The sequence below is a fragment of the Symphalangus syndactylus genome, chromosome 11 (assembly GCF_028878055.3).
Source record: "Symphalangus syndactylus isolate Jambi chromosome 11, NHGRI_mSymSyn1-v2.1_pri, whole genome shotgun sequence".
Taxonomy (NCBI): Eukaryota; Metazoa; Chordata; class Mammalia; order Primates; family Hylobatidae; genus Symphalangus; species Symphalangus syndactylus.
Genome location: NC_072433.2, coordinates 119739471 through 119763729, shown reverse-complemented (window position 1 = coordinate 119763729; position 24259 = coordinate 119739471). Strand labels below are relative to the sequence as shown.

Sequence of the window (24259 nt, the reverse complement as noted above, 5' to 3'; positions counted from 1 at the left end):
CTGGGGCCTGGCTCAGGAGCCAAAAGCTTGTTAGTGATTAGAGAAGGGATAATGGCCCCATGGAGTTTCTCATTGCATATGTAGAGCTCAGAGCTGCCAACTCTCTCTATCCTGGGACTTTGAAGACATATAGAACACTCACCCCTTTGTGAGCACCTCAGGGACCTGGGTGTGTGGAATGAGCTCTGGGGTCCAAGTTAAGTTGTCCCGCCTGAAGGCTTCTCCCCACAGAGCAGTCTGCCATGGGGCTTCCTGACCTGAGAATGGAGCCTGGCTGCAGGGTCCATCCAGCTCACCCTCCCACCAGAGCCGGCTTACAGACCAGCAGGCTTTTTGCCCACACCAGCCCCCTGACATGTTGTATTGGGCCCTCATGGTATTCTCAGTTGGTATTGGTTGTCAATCTTTAAAAATTACAGAATTTCACATAAAAAAATAGATTTCTGGGCCAGGCATGGTGGCTCACACCTGTAATCCCAGCACTTTGGGAGGCCAATGCAGGTGGATCACCTGAGGTCAGGAGTTCAAGACCGACCTGGCCAACATAGTGAAACCCCGTCTCTACTAAAAATACAAAAATCAGCCGGGCGTGGTGGTTGCGTGCCTATAATCCCAGCTACTGGGGAGTCTGAGGCATGAGAATTGCTTGTACCTAGGAGGCGGAGGTTACAGTGAGCTGAGATCATACCACTCCAGCCTGGGTGACAGAGCCAGACTGTGTCTCAAAAAATACATATATATATATATATGTATGTATATATAGAGAGAGATTTTTGGGTTCTCTTTAAAAATGGGAAGATTTGGCAACAGTAGATCTGTGTTCCCACAGTTGGCTGGAGTTGTGGAACTGCGGCCACCATGGATTGAGCATAAGCACAGGCTTTCCAGTTCTCTGCCATTCCCACCTCTCCCTGGGAGCCCCCACACTTGGCTGAGTTAGTGGCCGTCTTTCATCCAGCAGGCAGGCAGTGATGTGACTAGAAGCGTGGGTTTCACAGTCATGTTGTCTCCATTCAGATCCTGGCTTTGCTCTCCTGAGCAGTGTGGTCTTGGGCAAATTACACACTCTCTTGATGCCTCTGTTGTCTCATCTGGACAATGGGGAAGCTGCTACGGCCTATGTCACAGGGCTGATGCGTGGACTAAGTTAGATTAAATTAGGGGTGTGCATCGCGAGCATGTAATACATGTTAGTTATGTCTGTTGTTGTTGCCACTGTTATTAAGGTGCTGCTCCCCTTCACCTATATATGTTACCTGCCTGGCTTCTAAAGGCATTTGAGCTTCGGCTTAGCCCTCTGAGATCAAGGATCTGATGTCCTCATCTTTTCATTGGCAGCCATCCCAGTTCCTGGCACACAGCAGACATGTCCAGTGAGTGTGTGTTGAGTGACTGAATGAATGAGTTGGAAGCCTGCTAAGAACAGGGAAGGCAATGTATCAGAGTGGTCTGGGACAAGAGCTTGGTCTGCTCTCAGGTCCCTGCTCTGCCCTGTTTAGTTCCCTAGCTTCTGTGTGCTTCAGTTTCCTCCCCTGTAAAATGGGGATAATCATGGAGTCTGTCATCCGCAGTGAGGAAGGACTAAATGAGAGCCTGGGTGTAAATCACTTGCCTTAGTTCACACATGGTGGTCCTCAGTGAGGTGTTGGTATCATCTCAGACGTCCATTCCTTCCTTTGGTTGTGAATACTGAGATGTTTTACCTTCCACACTGTCCCTCCTTTCCTGGCTGTCCTCGCTTTCTCCCTGTTCCTCTGCATCCAAAGAGTTTTACTTTGGATCCTATGGCACTGAATATGTTTCAGTTGCAACTAATAGATAATACCACTCAACTAGCCTCAGCATTAAAGAGGATATGGCCAGGGGTAAGGGGAAAAGCCCAGAGATAGGGCAGACTCTGGCTCCCTCTTTTCTCTGTGATTTTCTTGGCTCTGCCATCCTGTGAGTGGACTGCAGCCTTAGGCTAGCTCCCCTAACGGTCTCATGATGGTCATAAAGGCTCCACCTGTGTCACTGGCCTGTACCTGCACCAATCATGGGATTGTGCTGATGGGATCCCACCCTGGGGGTTGGAGCTGTGGTCTTACCCACCAAATTCCAGGGCTGGTAGCCACGGGGACACCTGACTTTATTTCTGAGTCATGGTAGCTGAGATGTGCAGGAGGTCCTTTAGAGGCTGCTGGTTCCTCCTAGGTTGTAACCCCACTCAGGTTGGTAGAGATGCCTGGGGCAGGCACCCTGGAGTGAGCATTGCAACTTAGATCACATGTTGATGCCAAATCTATGATCAGGGAGTTGGCATTAATGAGAGTTACCCCTCGGTAGAGCCTGGAGGTCAGATCAGTCTCCTGGGATCAGGTAACAACGCTGCCTCCATGAGGGCCAGTGGCCATTCTGTGTGTGTACGTGTGTGTGTGCATGCGTGCCCCATAGACTCATACCCCTGACTGGTTCCTGGGGCTCCTAAACAGATACTGCCCCAGATGTGTGGCCCCTGCAATAACAGAGTGTAGCCTGGGCAACAACTTAGGGATGATGACCTCCCTGTACCCCACACTTCCATAGAGAGAGCCAAGCTGTGTGAGAGGAGGCCACTCTGCAGTTGCTGTGTGTGGATAGGTGGTTTATGTGAGACCCGCCCCAACAACCCCCAGTGCTACACTTAGCCTCTGGAGCCTAGAACTGTAAGAAAGGGGAAAAACAGGAATGGAATGGCCTCTGCTTCTCAGTAAGTGCTCTGCAGCTGTGTGTGTGTGTGTATGTGTGTGTGTGTGTGGTTTCCAGACACAGCTGACTTGGTGGGGTTTGGCGGCAGACTACAGGATGTTGGATTGCATCCTGATTGTGTCACCCCTTGGAAGAAGAGGATGAATAAACACATAGCCTTCTCTGCAAGCACAGCACGCCTTAAATTTTGGAGATTTTCAGTCTTGCCTGAAAAGAAAAAAGCTCTAGACTGACTGTTGTGTCCTCCATTTGATCCTCAAGCTGCCACAAGGAGGTGGAACAGAGACTAAATAATGAAGCCCTGTGTAAGGTGGGCAGGTGCTCTGATGCCATAGCAGTTGGAGGCCGTGTTCAGTAACTTATAAATGGTAGCATTGTCCAGCATGTTGGGCATAGTAATGGGAGGGAGGGAAGAATAGAAAACCTGACTGCCCCAACCTGCAGCCAACGTCGAGAAGCTTATAGAATAGGTGGAGAATCAAGATGCGTTAAAAAAGGATAATCAGTAGTACTAGGAAACAGGATAACTGCCAAGTGAGGGGTCTGGAACATAAGTGCTTGGGGGCCAGGTGAGAGCAGGTGCCAAGGAAAAAGTAGAGTAGCTGTAGAGCCCAGGGGAGGGGAGAGTTTGAAAAGGGAGCTCGGAGTTACCAGCTGGGCTGGAACCAGGCCAGTGAGGGAGGCCTGGGACACCATGCTAAGGGGTTTGGACCTGACCCAGCACCTGCTAGGCTTCATTAGATTCTTTTATGTGGGCACCAATGAGAGGAAGCTGCCTTTGGGACCTCCTTGTCCAATTATATTTGCAGCCCTAAGGAGATCTGGGCTTGAGTGGGGAGATTGGGACATGATGCTTTGGGGCTAGGTGACGGGGAGAAAGGGTCAGCTATAAGAAAAGAGGCTCCGTTGAGAGAGACTCATGGGAGAGAGCAGGTTTAGGGGTAGCCCTGACTTGTTTGAGGGGATGGTACAACTGCCCAGAGGGGCCATGTGGGGTCTAGGTTGCCAGCACCCACACTTGGGAGTCACTGATGCAAGGCTGCTGTGGGGAGGGAGACATCAGTTGTGGAGAAGGTTGGGTTTGAGTGCCAAGGCTCTCTGGTTGGGAGGGAAGGATGGCCAGAGGGGTTCAGGCCAAGGCAGTGGGCTGTGGCGCAGGTCAGCTGCTTAGGTGCTGAAGAGATGCCTCTGCGGGGCAGGAGTCGGGGCCCCCCGTCCGTTCCTGACCCCGAGCCTGTATCCGCATCTGCACAAGGGCTGCCACTGGCCCCATCTCCTGGGCCGTCCTCAGCTGGACCTGCTTCCCCACCCTGTGGCTGTGGGCGGGAGAGACTCAATCCGCTGCCCCTTCCTCTCCTTCCTCTTTCTAGCTGTCTCAGGGCAGTGGGGCTCAGGAATGGAGGAGGCATGACTCTGCACAACATGGAGCTGTCTAAGGTCTGCCCTCCAGAGGGGCTGAGCCTGGGAACCTTCCCTCGGGCAGCATTTTACCCCATTCCAGGGAGTCAGAGAAACCAGCCACACAAGTGGGAGTGTGACCATGACCCTCTGCTTCGGGTCCTCGTGGTTTCTTTTTATAGAGCAGTGGGCCAGCTCCAGTGGCCCCAGCTCACTCGGGGCCTGCCGCTTAGCTCTCTGCTAAGGCCAGGCCTCCACATTCTCACCTGGAACCTTCTGTCTAGACAACCAGGGCTGAGATGGGGGTGGGAGGGTGGCAGGAGTCAGGAGCCAGGAGCTGGGGGTCTCTAGAGAATACCACTGAGGCAGAAGGGAGGAGGCCTCAGAGTCTCGGTCCCTTTGGAACCCACCCCTGAGCCCCACTGGGGGGTTGCCTGAGTGAGGGCCAGCTCCTTTCGCAGGGTCCATGCATGAGTCCCACACTTGGGTGTGTGAGGAGCAGGTGTGAACATGGAGGGCCACGAGCCCAGCTGATAGAGGAGGCCCCTCTGAGGGAGCATGCTTGTGAGGGGGTTGGACCAGACATGCCCCTGCTTGAGTCCTGCCTCATTGGGAGGGCCTGGGAGGATTAGGCAGGGGCAGCATCCCCCTTCTTCTCAGAGCTGGCTGCAGGAACAGACACACTTTCCGATCTGGGCCTCTGGGACCATCTGGGGCCTCCTCCTGAGTAGAAAAACAGGTAGGCCCTTATGGGTAGCAGCCACAGCCCCTGGGGCCACCTATGCCAGGAGACATGGAGCCCTCAGCCCAGGCATCCCTGGCCATCCCAGGTGGAGCAAAGCTATAGAGTGGAAGGGCCTTTCCCCCTGGGGGCATCGGGCTCCCTCTGGGGAAACTTGGCTTGGAGTTGGTGCTTGGGTGTACTCAGGGTGTGTCTGAGATTTGTTGAGAATTCAGACGTCCCGCGGGGCTGCTTCGCTGTTTTAACTCAGATTTAGCGCCCGCCCCCACAGCTTTGACCTTTCTTGCCCAGTGGGCTCATGTCTTGCTTTATTTCTCTCTTGGCAGAATGCAGAGCCAGAGCCCCGGAGCCTCTCCCTGGGCGGCCATGTGGGTTTCGACAGCCTCCCCGACCAGCTGGTCAGCAAGTCGGTCACTCAGGGCTTCAGCTTCAACATCCTCTGTGTGGGTGAGTGTCAGGGCCTGGCCTCAGACAGAGGGTGGGTGAGAACCTCCTGGGAGAGGGGGTGCTTCTGGCCCCCTATTGAGCTGCAAGGGGGCTTCCCAGGCAGAGTGAAACTTTGGGGGTGTCAGGATGAGGATTTGGTTGGTGTCTCTGCCAGAGTCAAGGGTAGAGTTAGAGTCAGGGCCTGACACAGTGTTGTCATGAAGAGTGAACCGGAACGGGCACATGAAAGTGCTTTGTAAACTGTGGGTGTTTATCACAGAGATTTAGGTTCATTTATTCATTTGTTTGTTCATTTAAAAAACATGTACTCATTTACTGCTTCCTACCCCGTGTCAAGGACATTATGGTAAACAGCTCTGCCCCTCATCACCATATCCTATGGGAAGTGCTCCAGCACGCATATGAACAAATACAGCCGCAAGCAGAGAGGCTCTCAGAGGTTCCCTGGGACTCCCAGAAGGGCACAAAGTGCTCTGCTGGTCCCTCTGCAGGTGCCCTTCGGGAAGCAGCCCATCCTGACTTCCCCCAGCTAAAGCCATGTGGAGCTAGGGCTGTCCGGGGCGCATGGGTTGAGCCACTGGTGGCTTTAGACCCTGGCCCTCTTGGTCCCAAGACCACCCTGGTCCTGGGAGGGGTGTTGTGTAGAGCAGGCTATGTGTGAGGTGATTGGGTCTGCAGTGGTGTCTACACAGCTGCCTGGCTCTGCCTCTTCCCTGCTCCCTGAGGAAATACATCACATTTCACACACAGCTATGTCTTCTGTCCAAGTCCACCTTTTGGCTCTTCCTTCCACAGGTTATTTCTGAGGCCACAGGAAAAGATAGTTCCTGGGGAATGGGGGTGATGAGGGATGGGGTGGGCGGCCTGCCCCTTTCTCTTATCCAGGGGAAATGGATGCCGGAGCCCTGCCTGGCCTAGCCACCAGTCAAGGACAACCCCAGTTCTAGCCTGTGACACCCACTTCTTCCCCTCCTGTCCTCACCGCCCAGGGGAGACCGGCATTGGCAAATCCACACTGATGAACACGCTCTTCAACACGACCTTTGAGACTGAGGAAGCCAGTCACCATGAGGCATGTGTGCGCCTGCGGCCCCAGACCTACGACCTCCAGGAGAGCAACGTGCAGCTCAAGCTGACCATTGTGGACGCCGTGGGCTTTGGGGATCAGATCAATAAGGATGAGAGGCAAGAGGCGGGAAGGGCGGCCCCACCCAGCCTCCTCCCACCCCACCTACATTGGCCCCCATACCAGTAGCCCAGCCCTCACACTGCAGGGGGCCAGGGAGGGCCTCTTGGGGAATATCTGAGGCTCTGTGGTCACCAACAGACCAGTTACTCCTTCAGGTGTCTGGAGAAGGGGTCAGCTGCCTGTATCCAGTCAGGGATCCTCAGGCAGAAGCTGTTCCCAGAAAGAAAGGCCAGGGGGCAGCTCAGGCTTGGCCCCGAGACCTGAGCCCCCCAAGCCCCGAGCCCCCCAAGCCCCAAACCCCTGATCTCAGCTGGCAGCCTCCTGGGTGATGGAGCTGTCTGTAGTTACAGGCCCATAGTTGACTACATCGATGCGCAGTTTGAAAATTATCTGCAGGAGGAGCTGAAGATCCGCCGCTCACTCTTCGACTACCATGACACAAGGATCCACGTTTGCCTCTACTTCATCACGCCCACAGGGCACTCCTTGAAGTCTCTAGATCTAGTGACCATGAAGAAACTAGACAGCAAGGTATCCCTGTCCCCACCCACTGCCACAGGCTCCATAGTTTTCTGCTGTGATGCGATGTGGTGGCTGCCTCATGCCTGTCCGCCATGGTCCTCAGGGACCTGGCCGGGGGCTTGTGGTGGCCCCCCATTGGCTCGGTCCTCTCTCTGTCTTGCATCTGTCCTTCCTGTTCCAGTGGCCCCCATTGCTCTGGGCTCGTTCTCCAGAGTCCTGTGCCCTGGGTCTGACCCTGAGCCCCTTGCTTGCAGCTGAATCACTCTCATTCTCAGCCCTGCTGGCCCCTCCTGCTCCCGACAGTGTTTGTTCCCCTTCACTCCAGGGAACCTCCTTTCCCATCTCAGCCTCTTCTCTGCTCATTTTCTATCTCTCAATTCCTAATTTCTAGCTCCTCCTTTCCTTTCTCCCTTCCTCCCTGACATAAATGTCCTTTGGTTCCTTCTGAGCCCCTAAGCGAGAGGAGAGTTAAGGCCCAGAATTGGGATGTGAATGAGGGGTGGGTACTGCAGGGGTAGAGAAGGGAGGCAGCTTCATGGGAAGGACTGGAAGGGCTGTGCATCTTGAAGGGCATGTGGCCCCACATCCCTTGTCAGCTCTCATGTGACTGCCCTCCCATCTCAGGAGTTCATTTTTATTGTGAAAAACGGGATAGCCTGGGCCTGGGAGATTTGGGGATCTTCTTATGGCTACTGCTGATGGGTCCTTTTATCTGCTTAGTGGGAAGCACAGCCCCCCACCACTCCTTCTGTCAGGCTCCAGGCCAATTAGGACCTTCAAAGCATTCTGGGTCAAAGCTGGGTATGCCTAGGGGGACCAGTTTTGGGGCTGGATGGTGATTTGGGGGAACCAGGGCAGTAAGAAGCACTGCAGCCAATTGTTGAAACCCATCAGAATGGCCACAGGTGGCTGGGTTTGCACTATGGCTGCCCGTGGGAGTGGCTCCATCTCTCTGGCCTCCTTCCCCCTGCCCAGGGATATGGCCTGGGCATGGCTATCCATATCCTGGGCATGGCATGGGAACCATTGCTCCAAAGAGCCAACCAGCCTGTGTCCCCTCCCCTGATGCTGGCAGGTGAACATTATTCCCATCATTGCCAAGGCTGACACCATCTCCAAGAGCGAGCTCCACAAGTTCAAGATCAAGATCATGGGCGAGCTGGTCAGCAACGGGGTCCAGATCTACCAGTTTCCCACGGATGACGAGGCTGTTGCAGAGATTAACGCAGTCATGAATGTGAGCGTTGGGCGAGGGCCTCAGGGCCCTGGGGCCAGAGGGTGAGGAGCCGGCACAGATCTGACACAGCCCCAGGAGACTCTTGTTCCCCAGGATTCCAGCCTTAGCTTCTCCAGGACAGAAGGGTGGGCATCTGGAGCTGGCCAGTCCTACATCTGTGGGCAGGGGACAGGAGGAATCTGATAGTGGGCCTACACTGGGGACCCCAGGTTTGGGTGTCATAAGATCTGGACTCATGGAGGAGCCTGGAAATGGAAGGAGTCCAGCAGGCTTAAGGGTTTGGGAACCTGGAAGGGAGCCAGGCTCACAGCTCCTTTCAGGGAGCTCTAATGGCCCCTGGGAGGCCTGAGTGCTGAAAGAACAGCCTGGAGAATCAGGAGCACCAGGGAGGGAGTTGAGGCTTCAGCCCACTCTCCTGTTTGGAATTCTGGGACATTTCTTCAGAAGAGAGCCAGGAAGTAAGCATCTGGCCCTGGAGCCTTTGTTCAGGTCTGGCTGCCCCTCCCTAGGACCCAGGGGCAGGGAGGGAGAGTCTCCATTAGTCTGTGTCAGCTCAGGGCTTACGCATACCCGGGCCCCTTTCCAGGCACATCTGCCCTTCGCCGTGGTGGGCAGCACCGAGGAGGTGAAGGTGGGGAACAAGCTGGTCCGAGCACGGCAGTACCCCTGGGGAGTGGTGCAGGGTGAGTGTGGACGGGAAGTGCATCCCCAGCTGGGGGTAGAACTGAGTCCCCTGGCCTGCCCTGCTGCCTGTAGTACCCTGTGCTGTTTCCTCCTCATGCCCACCTGCATGCCCACCCTGACTCTGGAGTGTGCCCGCCTGCATGCCTGCCTGATACCCCACCGGCCCTCTGCTTTCAGTGGAGAATGAGAATCACTGCGACTTCGTGAAGCTGCGGGAGATGTTGATCCGGGTGAACATGGAAGACCTCCGCGAGCAGACCCACAGCCGGCACTACGAGCTCTACCGGCGCTGCAAGTTGGAGGAGATGGGCTTTCAGGACAGCGATGGTGACAGCCAGCCCTTCAGGTGACAGCCTGAGCCAGAGTGAGCCTGTCTTCACAGCTGTGGCCAGACACACCACCCTGGCATCTGTTCCCTGAGGGACCCCAGCATCCTCTTACCCCTCTTGCCAACATGATTCTAGTTCTCTGGCTCTGCCCTGCCCTACCCCATTCCGTCATAATCCCATCCTTGGCCTCTCTTATCTGGGTCTCTACAGCCTTCAAGAGACATACGAGGCCAAGAGGAAGGAGTTCCTGAGTGAGCTGCAGAGGAAGGAGGAAGAGATGAGGCAGATGTTTGTCAACAAAGTGAAGGAGACAGAGCTGGAGCTGAAGGAGAAGGAAAGGGAGGTATGTGCCAGGCTGGGGGCTGGGGTGGGGAAGCTGAGGGAGGGAAGGCCTGGCTGAGAGTAGAGGTGGGGGTGCCTTCCTGGCCCAGGCTCAAGCCCTCCTCTTGCTCCCCCCATCTTCTGCCCCCTTTCTGATGCCAGCTGCATGAGAAGTTTGAGCACCTGAAGCGGGTCCACCAGGAGGAGAAGCGCAAGGTGGAGCAAAAGCGCCAGGAACTGGAGGAGGAGACCAATGCCTTCAATCGCCGGAAGGCTGCAGTGGAGGCCCTGCAGTCGCAGGCCTTGCACGCCACCTCGCAGCAGCCCCTGAGGAAGGACAAGGACAAGAAGAAGTAGGTGGCAGGCCGCGCCTGCGCTGGCTCCTCTTGCTCCTGTGGGCTCTTGCTTTCGTTCTTGTCCCCCACCTCCCTTCTTGCTCTCTTGCTCGCCCTCTCTTGCCTCTTTCCTGTTTGGTTTTCCCCAATCTTCAGTGGCTCTCCCCCCAGCTTTCTTGGTTGCCTTTCTTTTTCTTTCACTAGTGATCCAGTGTCTCGCCATCTGGATGGCTCTCATACTCATGCAGTCTCGCTTGCACAGGCAATCTTGTGCTCCCCCTCCCTCTCCCTTCTCCCTTTTTCTCTCCTTCTCTTCCCCCTTCCTCCTCTTCCCCCTACTTTCTTGCTCACCCATTCGCTCTTCCATAGCCCCCTTGGCAGCTGTGGCCCTGCTGCAGTGTGGTGAAGGTGGGGCTGCACGGCTGAGGAGCAGCCCGGAGAGGGTGAAGCTGCAGGGCTCTGGGAATGCTGGGAATGGTCTTTCCGGTCAGGGGAGGGACAGGACCTGGGAATGTCAGCATCTCCAGCCAGATTCCAAAAGCCATGGTGGTTTCTGCTTGGACAGCTGTGGCGCATCCCTCCTCAGTCTGTGGGGCAGTGGTGTGGGGCCCATATTGGCTGGCAGGTGGTGAGGGAGAACCGCAGGCACTCGTGCCAGCCAACACTGGCCTCCTGGAGACTGTGGTCACCATACAGCTGTTCTGAAGGGCCCGCAGGGCTGAAGGGAGGAAAGCAGCTTCCCACAGGGGCTCTGTGGGTTCTTTTGGGGAGAGAAGCTGCCCCTCAAGTAGAGGCTGGAGTTGTTCCTGCAGAGTGGAGAGAGGAGAGAAAGACTGGATGGCAGGGAGGCCTTTCCCAGCACCAGGAGTGCAGTCAACGGAGTAGTCAGGTGGGGACAACTCTGAGTCACTTCTCCCTGGCGATCTTCATAGCCTGTTTCCACACCCTTAGCTGGAGTCCAGATGTCCGGGCTTCTGGGGCTCACTCTCGCCTACCCACCTCATTCACAGCCATGCCACATCACACTGTGGGGATCCCATCCATCCCTGCTTCTCCCTGCCCCGGCCTATCTTGGGTAACATCCTTCTCTTGCCAACCTAGGAACTAAGCAGGTGAACCCATCCTGGCCCTCATTCTCGGGATCCATTTCCTCCTGGGATATTTGGGGATGTGTATGCCCAGGCCCTTCCTTCCTTGGTGGCAATGGAGCCTAGCCATTAGGGCCATGAAGTGCGTAGTTAGCTGTGGCCCTAAGCTGTTGCTTCTAGTGTTAGCCCTGCCCCCGCCCCACCCCCAATATGGCATTTCCTAACCACATGTGCACACACGTGCACGCACACTGTCTTTCTCTCCTGTCCCATCTCACATACACAGTCTCAGGCACATATCTACCAGCACACAGTACACACATGCACAGAGGCACACAAACACATACCAAGGAAAAAAAACTCAAAGGGCTTCTTGCTGGGGGAAACGGGGACAGAACCAGGCATTTCAGAACTGGTTGCCAAGTCTCACTCCTAAGGTCTGTCCTCTGCTTCAGGACAGACCCTCTTCCTTTTTGTAGTCTCCCTCATCCTGATGCCCAGTGGCCCCACCCCAGCTGACAGTGCTGAGACAGATGTGCCCCTGCCTGTCCCCAGGGAGGACACCAGCCCTGCACTCCCCTCAGCCGTGAATTTCCCCTCTGCTCCGCGTTTGCCTCCAGCCCTGCTCCCACGCCCATCTTTTGGCTTGGCGAGTGTGGGGGCTCTGCAAGTTGGAACCTGTGTAGATTTCAAGCTGGCAACTCAGAAATTGGGATTTTCCTGGGAGGGAGTGGGAGTCTATGACCCAGGTGCTGGCACCCAAAGTGACTTTGCCCTGCTTCCTGCCATCTTGTTAAAGAAAAGGTAGCCAGGATTCCCTAGGAAATAAGCTGTGGAGAAACCACTCAGAAACTGCAGACAGGGGTCTGTGGCCAGCTCAGGGTCTGAGGGCCAGTGAAGGTGGGTACAGGCAGGCTGAAAGGACACCAGCACAGCCCTTGGGGTGGGGGCTTGTCACTAGTGTCTGGTCTCCCTGCTTTTCCCACACGGCCTGGGCTCCATGATATGTTCTCCAGGCCTGGGCCTAGAAAACAGGTCTTTCCTGTTTTCTGGACCTGTTAGAAAGCTTCAGTCGGTTTGGTCCCTGGGAGAGAAAACACTCTTCCCATGACTGCTCTGTGGAGGCCAGAAGTGGGATAGATGGGGTGACTGGGAGTACTCCTTCCTGCCGCCCTGGTCAAGGGACTAGTGTGAGTCGGGAGTGCATTTTTGGAATGGGGGCAGGGGTGTTTTTCATGACCATTTATTTGAGTGGTTTTGATTGGTTATACATACTCTTTAAATTTGAATCCAAATTTTTTGCAAAATTACTTCCCAATCAGATCTTGACCCTTAGCCCGGGACGCCACAAACTGAAGTGAATTCTCTGCTTTGCTCGTCACAAATGCCGAACTGACTGCCCTTTCGCAGTGTCCATCTTGCTGTCTTTTGCTTCTATTTGATTTGGTCTGCATATCTTTTAATGTGTCTGTTTTTGTTTTGTTTTATTTTTATTTTTCAGTTAACGCACGCACAGACTTACATGTCAAGAGTGGACTTTAGACTTTCATGTGTTAAGTTGCTTGAGTTACACCTTGTGACCCTTCTCCCATAACATGGTGTGAGGACGGACTGGGAGCCGGTACAGACTCCAGTGTTTACAGCCTTGCTTTCCCTCAACCGACCCTGGCCCCAGGCTGCCCCGGGCCTGGCGGGCAACCCCTCTCTATGCAAACATGTAAAAGCCATGAATGCTGGAATCCAAAACTGACGAGGTTTATTTTTTTCAGAGCCAGTGGCTGGTCTTCCATTTACAGTGTCACTATTCCCTGACGGAGCTGTTATGTGCCGCTCTAGCGAAGGCCCCAGCCGGGATGCTAGGCCTAATTGTTCAGCGTGGAGATGGCAACTCACGTGGTGCCCTAGGTGCAGCTGCGTGGTCTGGTATACATGCTGCAAAATTCACCCAGTTCCCCTCATTTTAATTTTTCTAACCTAGAGCTTAATTTTAATAACTTTAAAACACTTCTAAATATTTATTTTGGCACCAGCGTCAAGACAAATAATATCCTCTCCCATTATTTTCATAAGTAACACAGATTCCCTGATTTTTAAAAACTAAAAATACAGCTAAACCTTTCGTATGTATAAAGTACGCCTATCACATACAGGGAGAGGTGGGTAATAAACTTCCTGTAATGACAGTGTTTGGCATTTCTTTATGGATGGAATTGGAACATGAACAAGACCATGTCCAGCGTTTTTACTGTGAATGTAAATGGAACAGCAGCCCAAAGCCGTTGTCTGTGCCCCAGAGGTGCTACCTATAAACAGGGACCAACTCCATGTGTATGTGTTAAGTGTTTGACTCCAATTAAGACTCCCAAGCGAATCCTGCATATTCCAAACGCAAAAAGTATTCAGTGGGAAAAAGGTTGTTACCTCAAAGTCATTGCTTCTTTCCTGGCTGGGTCACAGGGTGAAGAGATGAAGGTGTCTGATGTATATGGACAATTAGGGAAAAATGAGCAGCAAAGGAGCTTTCCCCTTCAGCTGCACTCTAAAGGGGAACATTTTAAGGAAGTACTAGCAGCTTTGATTCTTCTATGCTCCTGTTGGTTTACAAGCCACCAAGAATGTCAGTGTTGAGAATATGGCCTGGTAAAATGGGAGATGGAAAATGACTGGATAAAAGGAAGGGTCGTTTTAATGTTGAAGCACCGTGCTGGGCACTGGAGCTACCCAGAGGAATGCACAACGTTCCCCTCAAGGAGCTCACAGTCTAGCGTACTCCCTGGCTGGAAGCCTCAGGAAGCCGTGCTAATTTATTGTGGAATTGGTAGTTTGCTTTTCATGCCCCTGTCTTCCTTCTCATGACCATTTCCCCCTTTCTGTCTGGCTTGCATTATTGATTTCCAGGACCACGTCCTGGCTTCCTCCTGCCTTCCTGAGATGATGTTCTGCTCAGGGAGAGGCGGAGGGGTGAGCTGTGTGTGTCCACTGAGGCACGGCCAGGAAGAGGCAGCCTTTACCTGTGAGGGGCTCCATGCTCCAGCAGCAGAGCAGGTTCTAGTGACAATTCTTCAAGTTTTTATGCTATGACCAGGGATGGATCTAAATTTTATGGGGCTGAAAGCTTGAATTATTTAGCAAGACTTCTTTAAGAAAAACAATGTTAATATAAAATTAGGTACAGGGTCTTGGAAGGGGCCCTGAAGATTAAGCTTCCTTAGCTTCACAGTAAGTCCACATCTGGTTGCAATTGAAAACTGATGCTTCAGTGAGGGTATCTAAAAAGGTAAACTGGCATATCCAGGGCAAATGTGGGCTGCCAGTGGCTCATCTCTAGGGTAATTTTATGTCTGAAAGTGTATGCAGTTGGGTCAGAGCATGACCTTTAAGATAGCCTCTCTCAGCTAACATATTTATGAAGATGAGGCCTGCTGACCCAGCAGGTTCATTGGATACATAAGAAATGAGAATTCCTGGTTCATGGGCCAACCTGGAACTCTGGAGTGTGCAGATTTGGCCATTTGTCCATTGTGGCCTGCGGGTTGCACCCCGCATATACTGAAAGGCCATACTCGTGGCTGGCTGCCTCTGGGCCTAAGCCTTCCCGGGATCTTCAGGGACATTTGACAGACTTGCGTTTTCTGGTCTGAGCTGCCTCCACAGGTCCCTCTAGCAAGCCTCACTGCACCTCTCCCCTGCTGTTTGTGTTTGGAATTTTGTCATCTTTAGCTGAGACCAAATTAAACCTTGGTGCATAAAGTGAGCTTAAAACTTGCCACTGTTTCATAAGTTAGCCCCCATAGAATGTGACCCTGTCTGCAGAGTCTCATTTACCCCTCTTTTTCTCACTGTCATTTGTTGGCATTATTAGGGCTGTCTTACAGGATCATGTTGGCATTTACTATCATGTCTTTCATAAACCATGTTTGTTTGAGGTAGAAGAATCACCATATAATTTGTTGCCCGAACTGGGACCATTGAGAGAGAAAGGGGATGCTATTAATTACATCAGATCAAAAGGCATAAACCAGACCTGTCCCAGGCCACTGGGGATATATGGTCTTTCTAGTTGTGGGTACCCAGATCTAGGTGGTAATTGTGCATACTGACTGCATATATGTTTGTGTGTGTCTAAATGTGGGCTCCCTGTTAAGTGGGGCTCATGGATACGAGGCCTGAGGAAGTATGGCTTGCTAGTCTGTTACGTTAACATGCTTTTCTAAAATTGCTTCACGTGTTAATTCATTTACTCCTGCATTCATTGACTGTTTTTGTTCTTTTCCATTCACTTTGTAATTATTTTTTTCATTAAATTTTGCATTTATTTTGAGTTTTTGTGGTGTCTTTTTTGGGCAGTAGCTTTTCTGATTTAACAAGTTTCCTGAGCCCATTAATCTGCTACAACTGTGGTAAAATACAGCTTGTCTGCTCTTTGAATTTTGTGGAGGTTGATCGACTTCTGTAGGAATTGTTTTAATAGGAAACCCTGCTACAGGCATCTGTGAAAGGCTCCTAGATAGGTGGGGGATGGAGCGAAGAGTCACAGGAAAGTCACAGGAAGGTAAAAGGGCAGCCTGTGGTCCACGAATCTTTATTGGGCAACTGGGTGCAGGACATGAGAAAAGGGGCACCTGCCCTCGAGGAGTGTTCCTCCTTAGCAAAAAGGCTTGCCATGGGACTAATATTCGAGTGCCAGGACTGCTTGGAACCACATTACATGCATTAACTCCTCTAATCCTCATCCTAATCCTATGATTAGGGACCATTCATCCCCATTTTATAGCTGAAGCGCAGAGGTTTAAGTAATTACCCAAGGTTACATGGCAAGTAATTGGAGACGCTGAGATTTGAATGCTGGTAGTCTGTACCCTTAATTCCTGAGCTACACCTGCTCCTTGGCATCTCAATGGAATGATGGAAGAGTAGTGGAAGTGTGGCTAGTGTTAAAGTACACAGCCTGATGGTGTGGGCTGGTGGACCTGAGACTGTTTTTTAGAGGTAGAAAGCCCTAGGGGACAGGCAAAAGTGGCTGAGGAAGGGCAGACTGGTGGTTGAAAGAAGTGGTAAAAAGTACGTGGGTTTCTTTTTTAAGGAGCTTTCTCCATTGAGTACTAGGTAGACTTGGGAAGACCAAAATGAGAAAATGGGGATCCCTGCAGGGAGTGTGGTATGAACACATCCCTAATGGAGGCATAGCTCAGTTCTACTTGTGGGAAGGCAGGCAGCAGGGAGGCAAAGTATTCACCAAGCTTTGAAGGACAGAGACTCTCCAGGAAGCCAGGAGGAGGAGGGCCTCCTAGGTGGTGGAAACATCAAATGACTTGGCTCATTCATTTCAGGGAAGTACTGTGTGGACAAGTTTAGGACAGGTTCATGATGCTCCCCCTGCCGTGTTCCTCCCTGAGCCCACCTACCTTTCTTTCTGCCATAGCATCTGCCTCTGAGCTTTTTCCATCTCCATTTTGTTCAGCCTCATTCCTTCACCAATCCCTGCCTTTCTATAGGTGGGGTCAAAAGGAAAATGGATTGTATCCATGTTTCTCCCTGAGAAATGTTTCCCAATCTCTGAGTTGAGGTGGGATAGGAGTTCCTAATGTCAGAAAAGAATATTAGAGGGAAGTAGGATGGGACCTGGGGCCCCACAGCAAGCTTGAAAAGCTCATAAGGTTTTTTTAAAAAGCACAAGCGGGACTTTGGCAATACAAAAGTGAGCTTCCCTATAGAAGAGTTCTATCATTTACAGAAAGCCAGAGCAGAAGGTTGTCTCTTACCCCAGTCCTAGGACTCACATGTCTACCCTCTGCTTTCTCCAAGAGGTTGAGTTGGATCAGCTCTCGGAATCTAGCTCACATCGAGAGCCACTTGGTTAAGCAGCAGGTGTCTTCCAGCAGTTTCCCCAAAGCCTGGGATGCCCAAACTGGTATGGGCCCTCAGGATGTCCTCCTGCCTCATGCACTGTGGTCCCACTTGCACTGGAAGGAAAGAGGCAGAGGGCACTCACGGCCACCACTGGAAGCTGTGAGCAGCATGGCCTCAGCATCTCCATCTGTAAAATGGGTTCTGGACTAGAGGAGAGTTCTTGATACGACCTAGGAGATAGTGTTCCAAATGTATCTGACTCTCGCAAGCCTAAATGCATGGTAGCTCAAAATAAGATTCATACAGGATTGGAAGCAATTAAAGTTTAATTTTAACAAAAGCGCCAACAAGCAAAAGTGTGTCAAGAAAAAATACAGATGTATACTAACTCTATAATATAGACAATTGTAGTATGTCTGGCCCTTGACCACTTTGCACCTAGTAAATCTTTCCCCTCCCACCCCATAGCTTAGCACATTTACACAAACGCACCCCCCCCCCCCAAAAAAAAAAGAAACCCATAGTTCACAGTGGAAGACTTCACAAACCACCTCTGAATGTGTGGCTCATTCATGCCCCCAACACAACTTACACATCCCCAGCTGGCATCTTTGTCAGCTGCACTCCCCTGCTTAGAGAATGGCTCTGTGGTAGCATAGCATGAGAGAGGCAGCTGGTTCCTCCTCCTGGCAGCACTGTGGTTGGAGCAGGCTTGGCCTCAGAACCTGCTCATCCCAACAGAAAGCATTCAGAGCTGTGCCTCCCATCAGAGGTGTTAGCCTATAATACCCATTCATTAGCACAAAATCCCTCTAGTTAAACTAATAACTGAAACCACTTTGCTTAAGAGTAACAAAGGAAAGATATGCCTAAAGCTTGCTCAAGTTAAATTAAACAAAGGATACTTTATAATCCAGTCCTTGTAAAGGGAAGACATAAGTCATGGCCATGGTTGGGTAAATGTGTCTGCAGAGACTGTCCCACGTGAGGAGTGGCAGGAAGGGTAGGTGGGACTGGAAGCACCACATATGTGTTTGGGATAAGCCTGGGAAGTTGGAAGGACCTGGCCAGCTCTGGCAGGTACAGCAGCAAGAACTGGTCAGAACTAGCCCCAGCCCTTCAGCCCTGAGCCAGGCCTGCCTCTTGGTCTCATATTCCAGCACTCTCAGGGGCCAATGCCAACCCTTGCTAAAGAAGGAAGGTAAAACAAGCTGCCATTTGAACATTCATTCATACTCCCTGGCTTCAGGCCCAGAGGATAAAAAGGGAAGACAGGGTCATGGTCTGTCAGACCACCCTGACCTCTACTGACCCCAGCCTGCCTTTCCCCTCTCCCCTTTATTTTTTTTTCCAAGGGCGCAGTTGGGAACTTTTTCTCAGTTGCTCTTCTAGAGCCACCTTCCCTTTTTTACAGGATTCATAACAAGCCAAAGAACTCATGGTAGTCCAAGCAAGGAGGTTTCACATTATGCTCTCAAGGCCCCGGGGTGGAGGCAGAGGGGCTAGTTGGCAGGTGACACAAAGTTGTCTGTGCAGGAGGATGACTGAAAACTTCTCAGTTGCTGCATTACAAGTTCCTTGCAGCAGCTGTACTGCATATCACCAACCTGTATTAGAATAGAGTGGCCATCTTCAAGCAGAACCATCATACATTCTAATAAATTGGCAATTGAGTGTCAAAATGTTAGCATGAAGCAAGTTCAGGAAGGTCCAACCACCCAACTAAGGACCACTAATCCTACCATCTCAGGGACATCCATTTCCAACCTCAGTAAAGTTGTCATTAGTTTAACTATGCATTCCATCCTAACCTATCCATTCTGAGGGATTCTGACACACCCCTCTCCTCCTCGTGCCCCCACAATGCTTGCCTCATGGTACCCCTGTACCTGGTACCACACACTCGTACAAAGGAGAGGTGAAGAAGTTTAGAATTTATGTTCCCCAGTATTAAGCTCAGGATTGCTTCCTCCTAAGCCAGACATCGCCCTGACCCCCCACAGTCGTTTTGGCTACAAGGGCTCCCATTGAGATAAAGATTCTCTCACTCAGAGACCACCCCCATTGGTCCAGTGAAGGGAACCCATGTCCCATCTCAAGTGCATAGAGCATGACCAAGTGTGGAAAGCCTAGCCTTTGGGCAGACTCTTTCCAGGGTTATGGCCAGAACATTTTCCAGAGGCTACAAGGGCAAAGGGTACCCGTTTGGGGTCTGAGTGCATCAGCTAAAGGGGCAAAACACAGAGCCTGGTCTGGGGCAAAGTTCATGTCTACCTGTGCTTTCTTTAGCAGATCAGATATAGGAGCACACCAGCCGGGCATGAGCCTCTCCAGCTCTAAGGTGATGATGACCAAGGCCAGTGTGGAGCCCTTGAACTGCAGCAGCTGGTGGCCCGCCATACAGTGCTGCAGCTGCCTGGTCAGGGATGCGACGTGGAGGGAAGGATTCCTCTGAGGCAGCAGCTCCAACACATGGGGCCAGCTCAGGACCACCAGGGCATGGAACTGGAGACCATGGTTTTTAATGTTAGAACAGAAAACCCGATACTTTTCATATATCAATGACCAAAAGTGCAAACAATTTAAATTTCCATCAGGGAACATCAAATGTTGCCCAACCCTTTTCATTCCTATCCATGGCTCCGTAAGGGGCTTGAGGCTTAATGCCCATCCTGTGGCCAAGCTGAGCTTCCACTCCGAGACAAAAAAAAAAAAAAAAAAAAAAAAAAGAGTCTGCTTTGTGACATCATTGTTATGAGCGGAAAGTACCTAGGTGACAATGTTTCCATTCTGAAAAATAGAAACATACTATTCAAGACCAAGGTAGCAGAAAAGTTACTTGTATCTGCTAATCATAAGAAGAAACTCTGCAACTTGGCAACAGTGGCCAGTTTTCGTAATGAAACAGCCTTTAGTAATTTAATCTTCATGCTTCATAACAAACCAAAACCCCATGAGGTTTCCACATTGCATAATTTTGCCTTACTAACAGAATCATATCCTTAAGGATGACCATCGTTCCCCCAACTAAAACAAATACAAACTAATGTATGATATTTTTTAAGTGCCAGATCAATATGGTGTAAAGCCTCAATAAGGATTGTGTGTAGGTGAATAAAGACAGCTGAGTGAATGTGTGTAAAGTGTAGCAAAAGCAGACAGACATTTATGTACAGTATTCATAGAATGGAAAGTTAAATATTTTTGCAGTGTGTATTTAAAAGAGAAACTCACCATAATAGTGCCGTCTACAAATCTTTGTAAAGTTAATTTAATGTCCTTTAGAAGTGGGAGTCTGGTGGAACTGTGTTGGATTTAAGATACCTTTTCACTCTTCCGTATGTCATGAGCCTTGTGGGTCACCTCACTGGGATGCATGTGCAAGGGCGTGTGCACGCCTGTGCTTTGCCATCCTATGTTGTAAACAGCTGTTCCAAAGGCACAAACGAGTTTAGGGTAGACTCTGTAAACACCTCCTTACTCACTATAGTCAGGAAGTCCAGCGGCGTCCCAATATAGAGGTCCCAGTGCAGTCTGTCCAGAATAGCCAGCTCCATCCTCAGCAGCTCATTCGGGGAATAGTCAGAGCCATAGTGCTTTGTGAAGTCTTTTACTTGTGGAATAAACTGTAAAAAGAAAATAAAGAGGCCAAAGCCCTACATCATGTCATAGTAGCTTTTGTTTTCTTATCCATGGGGAATGGGCATTCATGACCTTAGTGGAGTTGTCTTCCTGTGGCCTGCCACAGAAAATGCTTCTGAAAGAAATACTAAACCAGTTCTTGGCTATCTGTCAAATCCTTAGGTAGTTATGTAGTGAACTTCACATGGTCCCCCTCTGAAACCGGGTCTTGATCCCCCAACTGCATGCTGGCTCATACCCAAAGTGCTTTGGAGGCTGGGGCTGTGCCATCTCCCCGTTCAGCTGCAAGAACTCACCCCAAGCTTTCCAGGAGCCATGGGTTCTGCCTATCCCTATTCCTGATCCCTACCATGGGTACTGGGCATAGAGAAAAAAACTGTGCTTTTGAGTTTCCTAGTCTGTACCAGACACATTGATAAAACCTCCTATGGGTTTTTCAGCATCGCAACTGCGAACACATTTCCTTCAACCTTGATTGAAGGTGGTTCAGTTCTGGAAAAACTATGGCTTTTCCCACAGAGGGACTAATGAGGCTTGTCTATGAGTAAACATTCAAGTACTAAGTACATTAAAGGCCTGATCCTATGTTTTTAGATAAACAGAAATATTACTATAACCTCCAGAAAAAGGGTCACTTGATTTTTAGTTGGACAAAAGCAACTTGGGCATTAATTCTATTCTAATGAACAGGAGTTTAAAACATTTTTATTGAAGGTTTGGAACTGGACACACAACTTCTTCCCTGCCTCCTCAGACCCAGAGATCAGCTAAGGGTGACCCCTGTGGCAATGGCAGTGATTTCACCATCCCCAAACTGGGAGAAGTTGGAGGGAGGTAGGAAAGTTTGGAAAAGGTATTAGGAGATGATCTCCTCCTGAACAGATGCCGCAGTGAAATTCAGCCATCCAGCCATGCCTGAAGCGCTCATGGGCCCCTTGTACTTTACCCCCAGCACATGGCCCTCCTGTCCCTCTCAGGGGTCCCAGAGTTCCCAAGGACCAGCTTCCTTGACACAGCCAAGTCTTCAAGTCTCAAGCAGCTTTCTTAGACGTAATTGCTTGGGGTGGATGTTAAGTCACATGGTTTGGGAGGCCTTTTTCCTTGCTGAACAGCAGATGCCCCTGCTTAGAGAGAGGTAGCATCTGGCATCAACCAGTGAGGCCAGATGCGTCTATCAAGAGTTCAGGTCTCTAGGTTTGATGGGCCAGGACAGTTCAGCTGCTCTACTTGTTCATTTGTGTGGTCTCAAAGCCTGACAAGCCGATGGAAGGGATAGCAGAGATGCTGGCAAGTTGGTGACTTTTCCAAAACATCCACCATACCTAAGGGCACAGACCTATCAGGAAACTGGAGTCCTCCAATGTTACACCCCTATACCTCAAGTGCAGCCCAGTGTGGACTTCCAAGGATGCATACCTCCTCTTCTTCATTAACTTTTGCAGCAAGCCTCAAGGAAGTAATTGTGGCGCAATGCAGGTATTTCTCTTTTACCTGCAGTATGGAACAAACACATTTGAGCAGAATATGAATGCCAGAAACAAACTGAAAAGCATCTGTGTTTGTTTTCTTTTATATACTTTTTTGACACGGAGTCTCACTCTGTTGCCCAGGCTGGAGTGCAGTGGCATGATCTTGGCTCACTGCAACCTCCACCTCCTGATTTTGAGCAATTCTCCTGCCACAGCCTCCTGAGTAGCTAGGACTATAGGCGCGGGCCACCACGCCTGGCTAATTTTTGTATTTTTAGTAGAGACAAGGTTTCACCATGTTGGCCAGGATGGTCTCCAACTCCTGACCTCAGATGATCCACACCCCTTGGCCTCCCAAAGTGCTGGGATTACAGGCGTGAGCCACTGCGCCCAGCCGTTTGTTTCAATAAGCTTTTTTCCCCCCATTTTTAAAAGGCTCAATTTCTCCACAAGACAGAATGTTAGTGCCGTTTTTAGATCTGACCAATGAAGATGCTCCTGATTTCAGAACTGCAGATGACTGGGCAGTATTCCTTCATTTTGGGACTGACTGGAGGTGGGAAATACGGCACCTTCTCAGGGATCCCAGTCTCATCCTAGCCTCAAGCTGCCCTCGACAGGTCGAGACAAGCACATCCTACCTCCTTGCACAGGAAGCCCTTTCCCAGCTAGGTCCTCTCACGCTCCCCAAGTCCAACCCTGATGACCACATGACCCTGAGACAGCCAGTGTAGGATGTGGAGAGGTTCCAACACCAGCTCTTCCACTCGGAGCAAGTTAGTTTATACACCTTGGTTTGAGCATCTGGAACCCCTCACCTCTCAAGCAGGAATGGGGAGCAACGGTTAGTTTCTTCTCTCACCATCTGCCACCGTCCCTCAGAGGCCTCCCTACCTTCACTGAAATCAGGAGGCGGCCGAAGATGGTAAGGGCCAGATTAAAAGTGGACTGGGAGAAGTAAAAGGTGTTCTGAAGCCGCAGGAGCCACAGCACGACTTCCTCGAAGGCGTCGCAGATTTCATACTGCAAGGAAGAAGAGCAGGTGGAGCGAGGAAGGTCGCTAGCGGCCATTCCTGGTCCCCCAGCAGCAGGAGCCTCCTGCTTAAGGTGCGGGGTGTGGGGGGGGGGGGGCAGTGAGAAGTCCCTTCTCCTGCAGGCCCCCTGGGAGTAAGCGCCCCCCTGGCGCTGCGGCTCACCCATCACCCCCCCGCCCTCGCGCCCGCTTTTCGTTGTAGGCTGAGTTCCTTAATTCAAACAGGCCCTCTTCCGAAGGCCCGGCTAGCAAGACGCCCTCCTAGAGAGAAGCTGGTGGATCCAGCCTCGTGCCTCTCGTGAGGGGCCACACCTGGGGAAGGGCCTGGCCTCCAGGTGCAGAACGCCCGAGCGCGGGTGCAGGTGGAGGCCACAACCGCCTGCCGTGCACGCGCGAGGAGGGCCACGCGGCAGGGACGGGTACCTGGGGTTTGCCGCCCAGCCACAGGCGCGCCTCGCGGTCCTGGGCCAGCTGCAAGTGGCAGAGCAGCCGGCGCTCGTCCAGGTCGCCTTCCAGGTTGCGTGGCTTGCGGGACTGTGGAGCCGGCCGCGGAGCTTGCTCTGGGGAGGCGGCGGGGACCGGGTCTGCGGTTCTCTCGGCCGGCGCCGTACCGCGCCGGGGCCGCAGGGGGACTGCTGCGGACGCGGCGTGGAGGGAGGCCGCTCCGGGCTGGCGGGTCCCAGGGCACCTGCTCCGGTTGCTCGGGGGCAGAGGGGCCTCCCCGGGAGACGGCGGGAGAGGAACGCCCAGGGCTGCTTCCTCCAGACCGGCGCCGGGACGCCCGCCTGGGCTCTGGACGGCGCTGACCTCTGAGCTCGACGGCTGCGACGGGGGCTGAGCGCCCGAGGCCATGTCGTGAGCGGGATCCTAAGTCTGAGTCGCCGCTTAACCCGGCATTTTATAACCCAGCGCCCGGAGCACTGCAGCCTGGGGCGCCGCCGGGGGAGGTGGGGAGGCCGGCTCGGCGGGCCCCACCCACAACGCTGGCGGTGGAGCTACCCCTGGCGCGCCGGGCCGCGCCTCCTGGGCACTCGCCCCGCGGGTGGGCGGCGCGCACCCAGGATGCGGCAGGACTGGGCGCGCACAGGCGGGTGGCGGACCCCCACCCTTCCCGCCATGCCCGCTGCTGCCTACCGCACGCCTCTTCCCCCCTGCCGGTCGTGCTCCCTGAGCAGAGCCCCCAGCCAGGGGTGGGGCGGCTGGAGACTGCGCCCGCCTTGGGCCAGGACTCCCGGACACACCCTGG

At 52.2% G+C, this 24259-nt stretch overlaps 2 protein-coding genes across 11 annotated transcripts in view; one reads left to right on the top strand and one right to left on the bottom strand.

Annotated features, from left to right (window-relative positions):
* Positions 1-20533, top strand: part of SEPTIN8 (septin 8) — a 26978-nt gene extending 6445 nt beyond the window's left edge. For 2 of the 9 annotated variants that reach the window (XM_055299469.2, XM_055299477.2), the window contains 9 exons: positions 5194-5314; positions 6304-6499; positions 6848-7034; positions 8101-8262; positions 8849-8945; positions 9124-9292; positions 9486-9618; positions 9759-9949; positions 19159-20533. In XM_055299469.2, coding sequence (XP_055155444.1) covers positions 5194-5314; positions 6304-6499; positions 6848-7034; positions 8101-8262; positions 8849-8945; positions 9124-9292; positions 9486-9618; positions 9759-9949; positions 19159-19324 — 1422 coding nt within the window. In that variant the 3' untranslated portion in view covers positions 19325-20533. Of the gene's footprint in view, positions 1-5193; positions 5315-6303; positions 6500-6847; positions 7035-8100; positions 8263-8848; positions 8946-9123; positions 9293-9485; positions 9619-9758; positions 9950-12520; positions 15341-19158 lie in introns of those variants that run through there. The other 7 variants (XM_063613009.1, XM_055299470.2, XM_055299472.2 and 4 more) reach the window with 7 other exon arrangements.
* CCNI2 (cyclin I family member 2) lies at positions 17178-24259 on the bottom strand. 2 transcript variants are annotated; one of them, XM_063613010.1, is made up of 4 exons: positions 23437-24001; positions 22875-23003; positions 21928-22002; positions 17178-20495 (listed from the first exon to the last, which is right to left on the bottom strand). In XM_063613010.1, exons 1-4 carry the CDS (start codon positions 23863-23865, stop codon positions 20283-20285), a joined length of 846 nt encoding a protein of 281 aa, XP_063469080.1. In that variant the 5' UTR covers positions 23866-24001; the 3' UTR covers positions 17178-20282. The 2 variants fall into 2 exon arrangements, with proteins under 2 accessions (XP_063469080.1, XP_055155453.1); XM_055299478.2 differs by lacking the exon at positions 17178-20495 and adding an exon at positions 21200-21833 and having other exon boundaries at positions 23437-24259.

Coding starts and splice junctions, on each gene's coding strand:
- CCNI2 (XM_063613010.1), bottom strand. CDS start 23,865: ATGGCCTCGGGCGCTCAGCCCCCGTCGCAGCCGTCGAGCTCAGAGGTC. Junction 23,004..23,436: donor GGCTGGGCGGCAAACCCCAG/GTACCCGTCCCT, acceptor TCTTCCTTGCAG/TATGAAATCTGCGACGCCTT. Junction 20,496..21,927: donor AAGTTAATGAAGAAGAGGAG/GTATGCATCCTT, acceptor TTCTTTTTACAG/TTTATTCCACAAGTAAAAGA.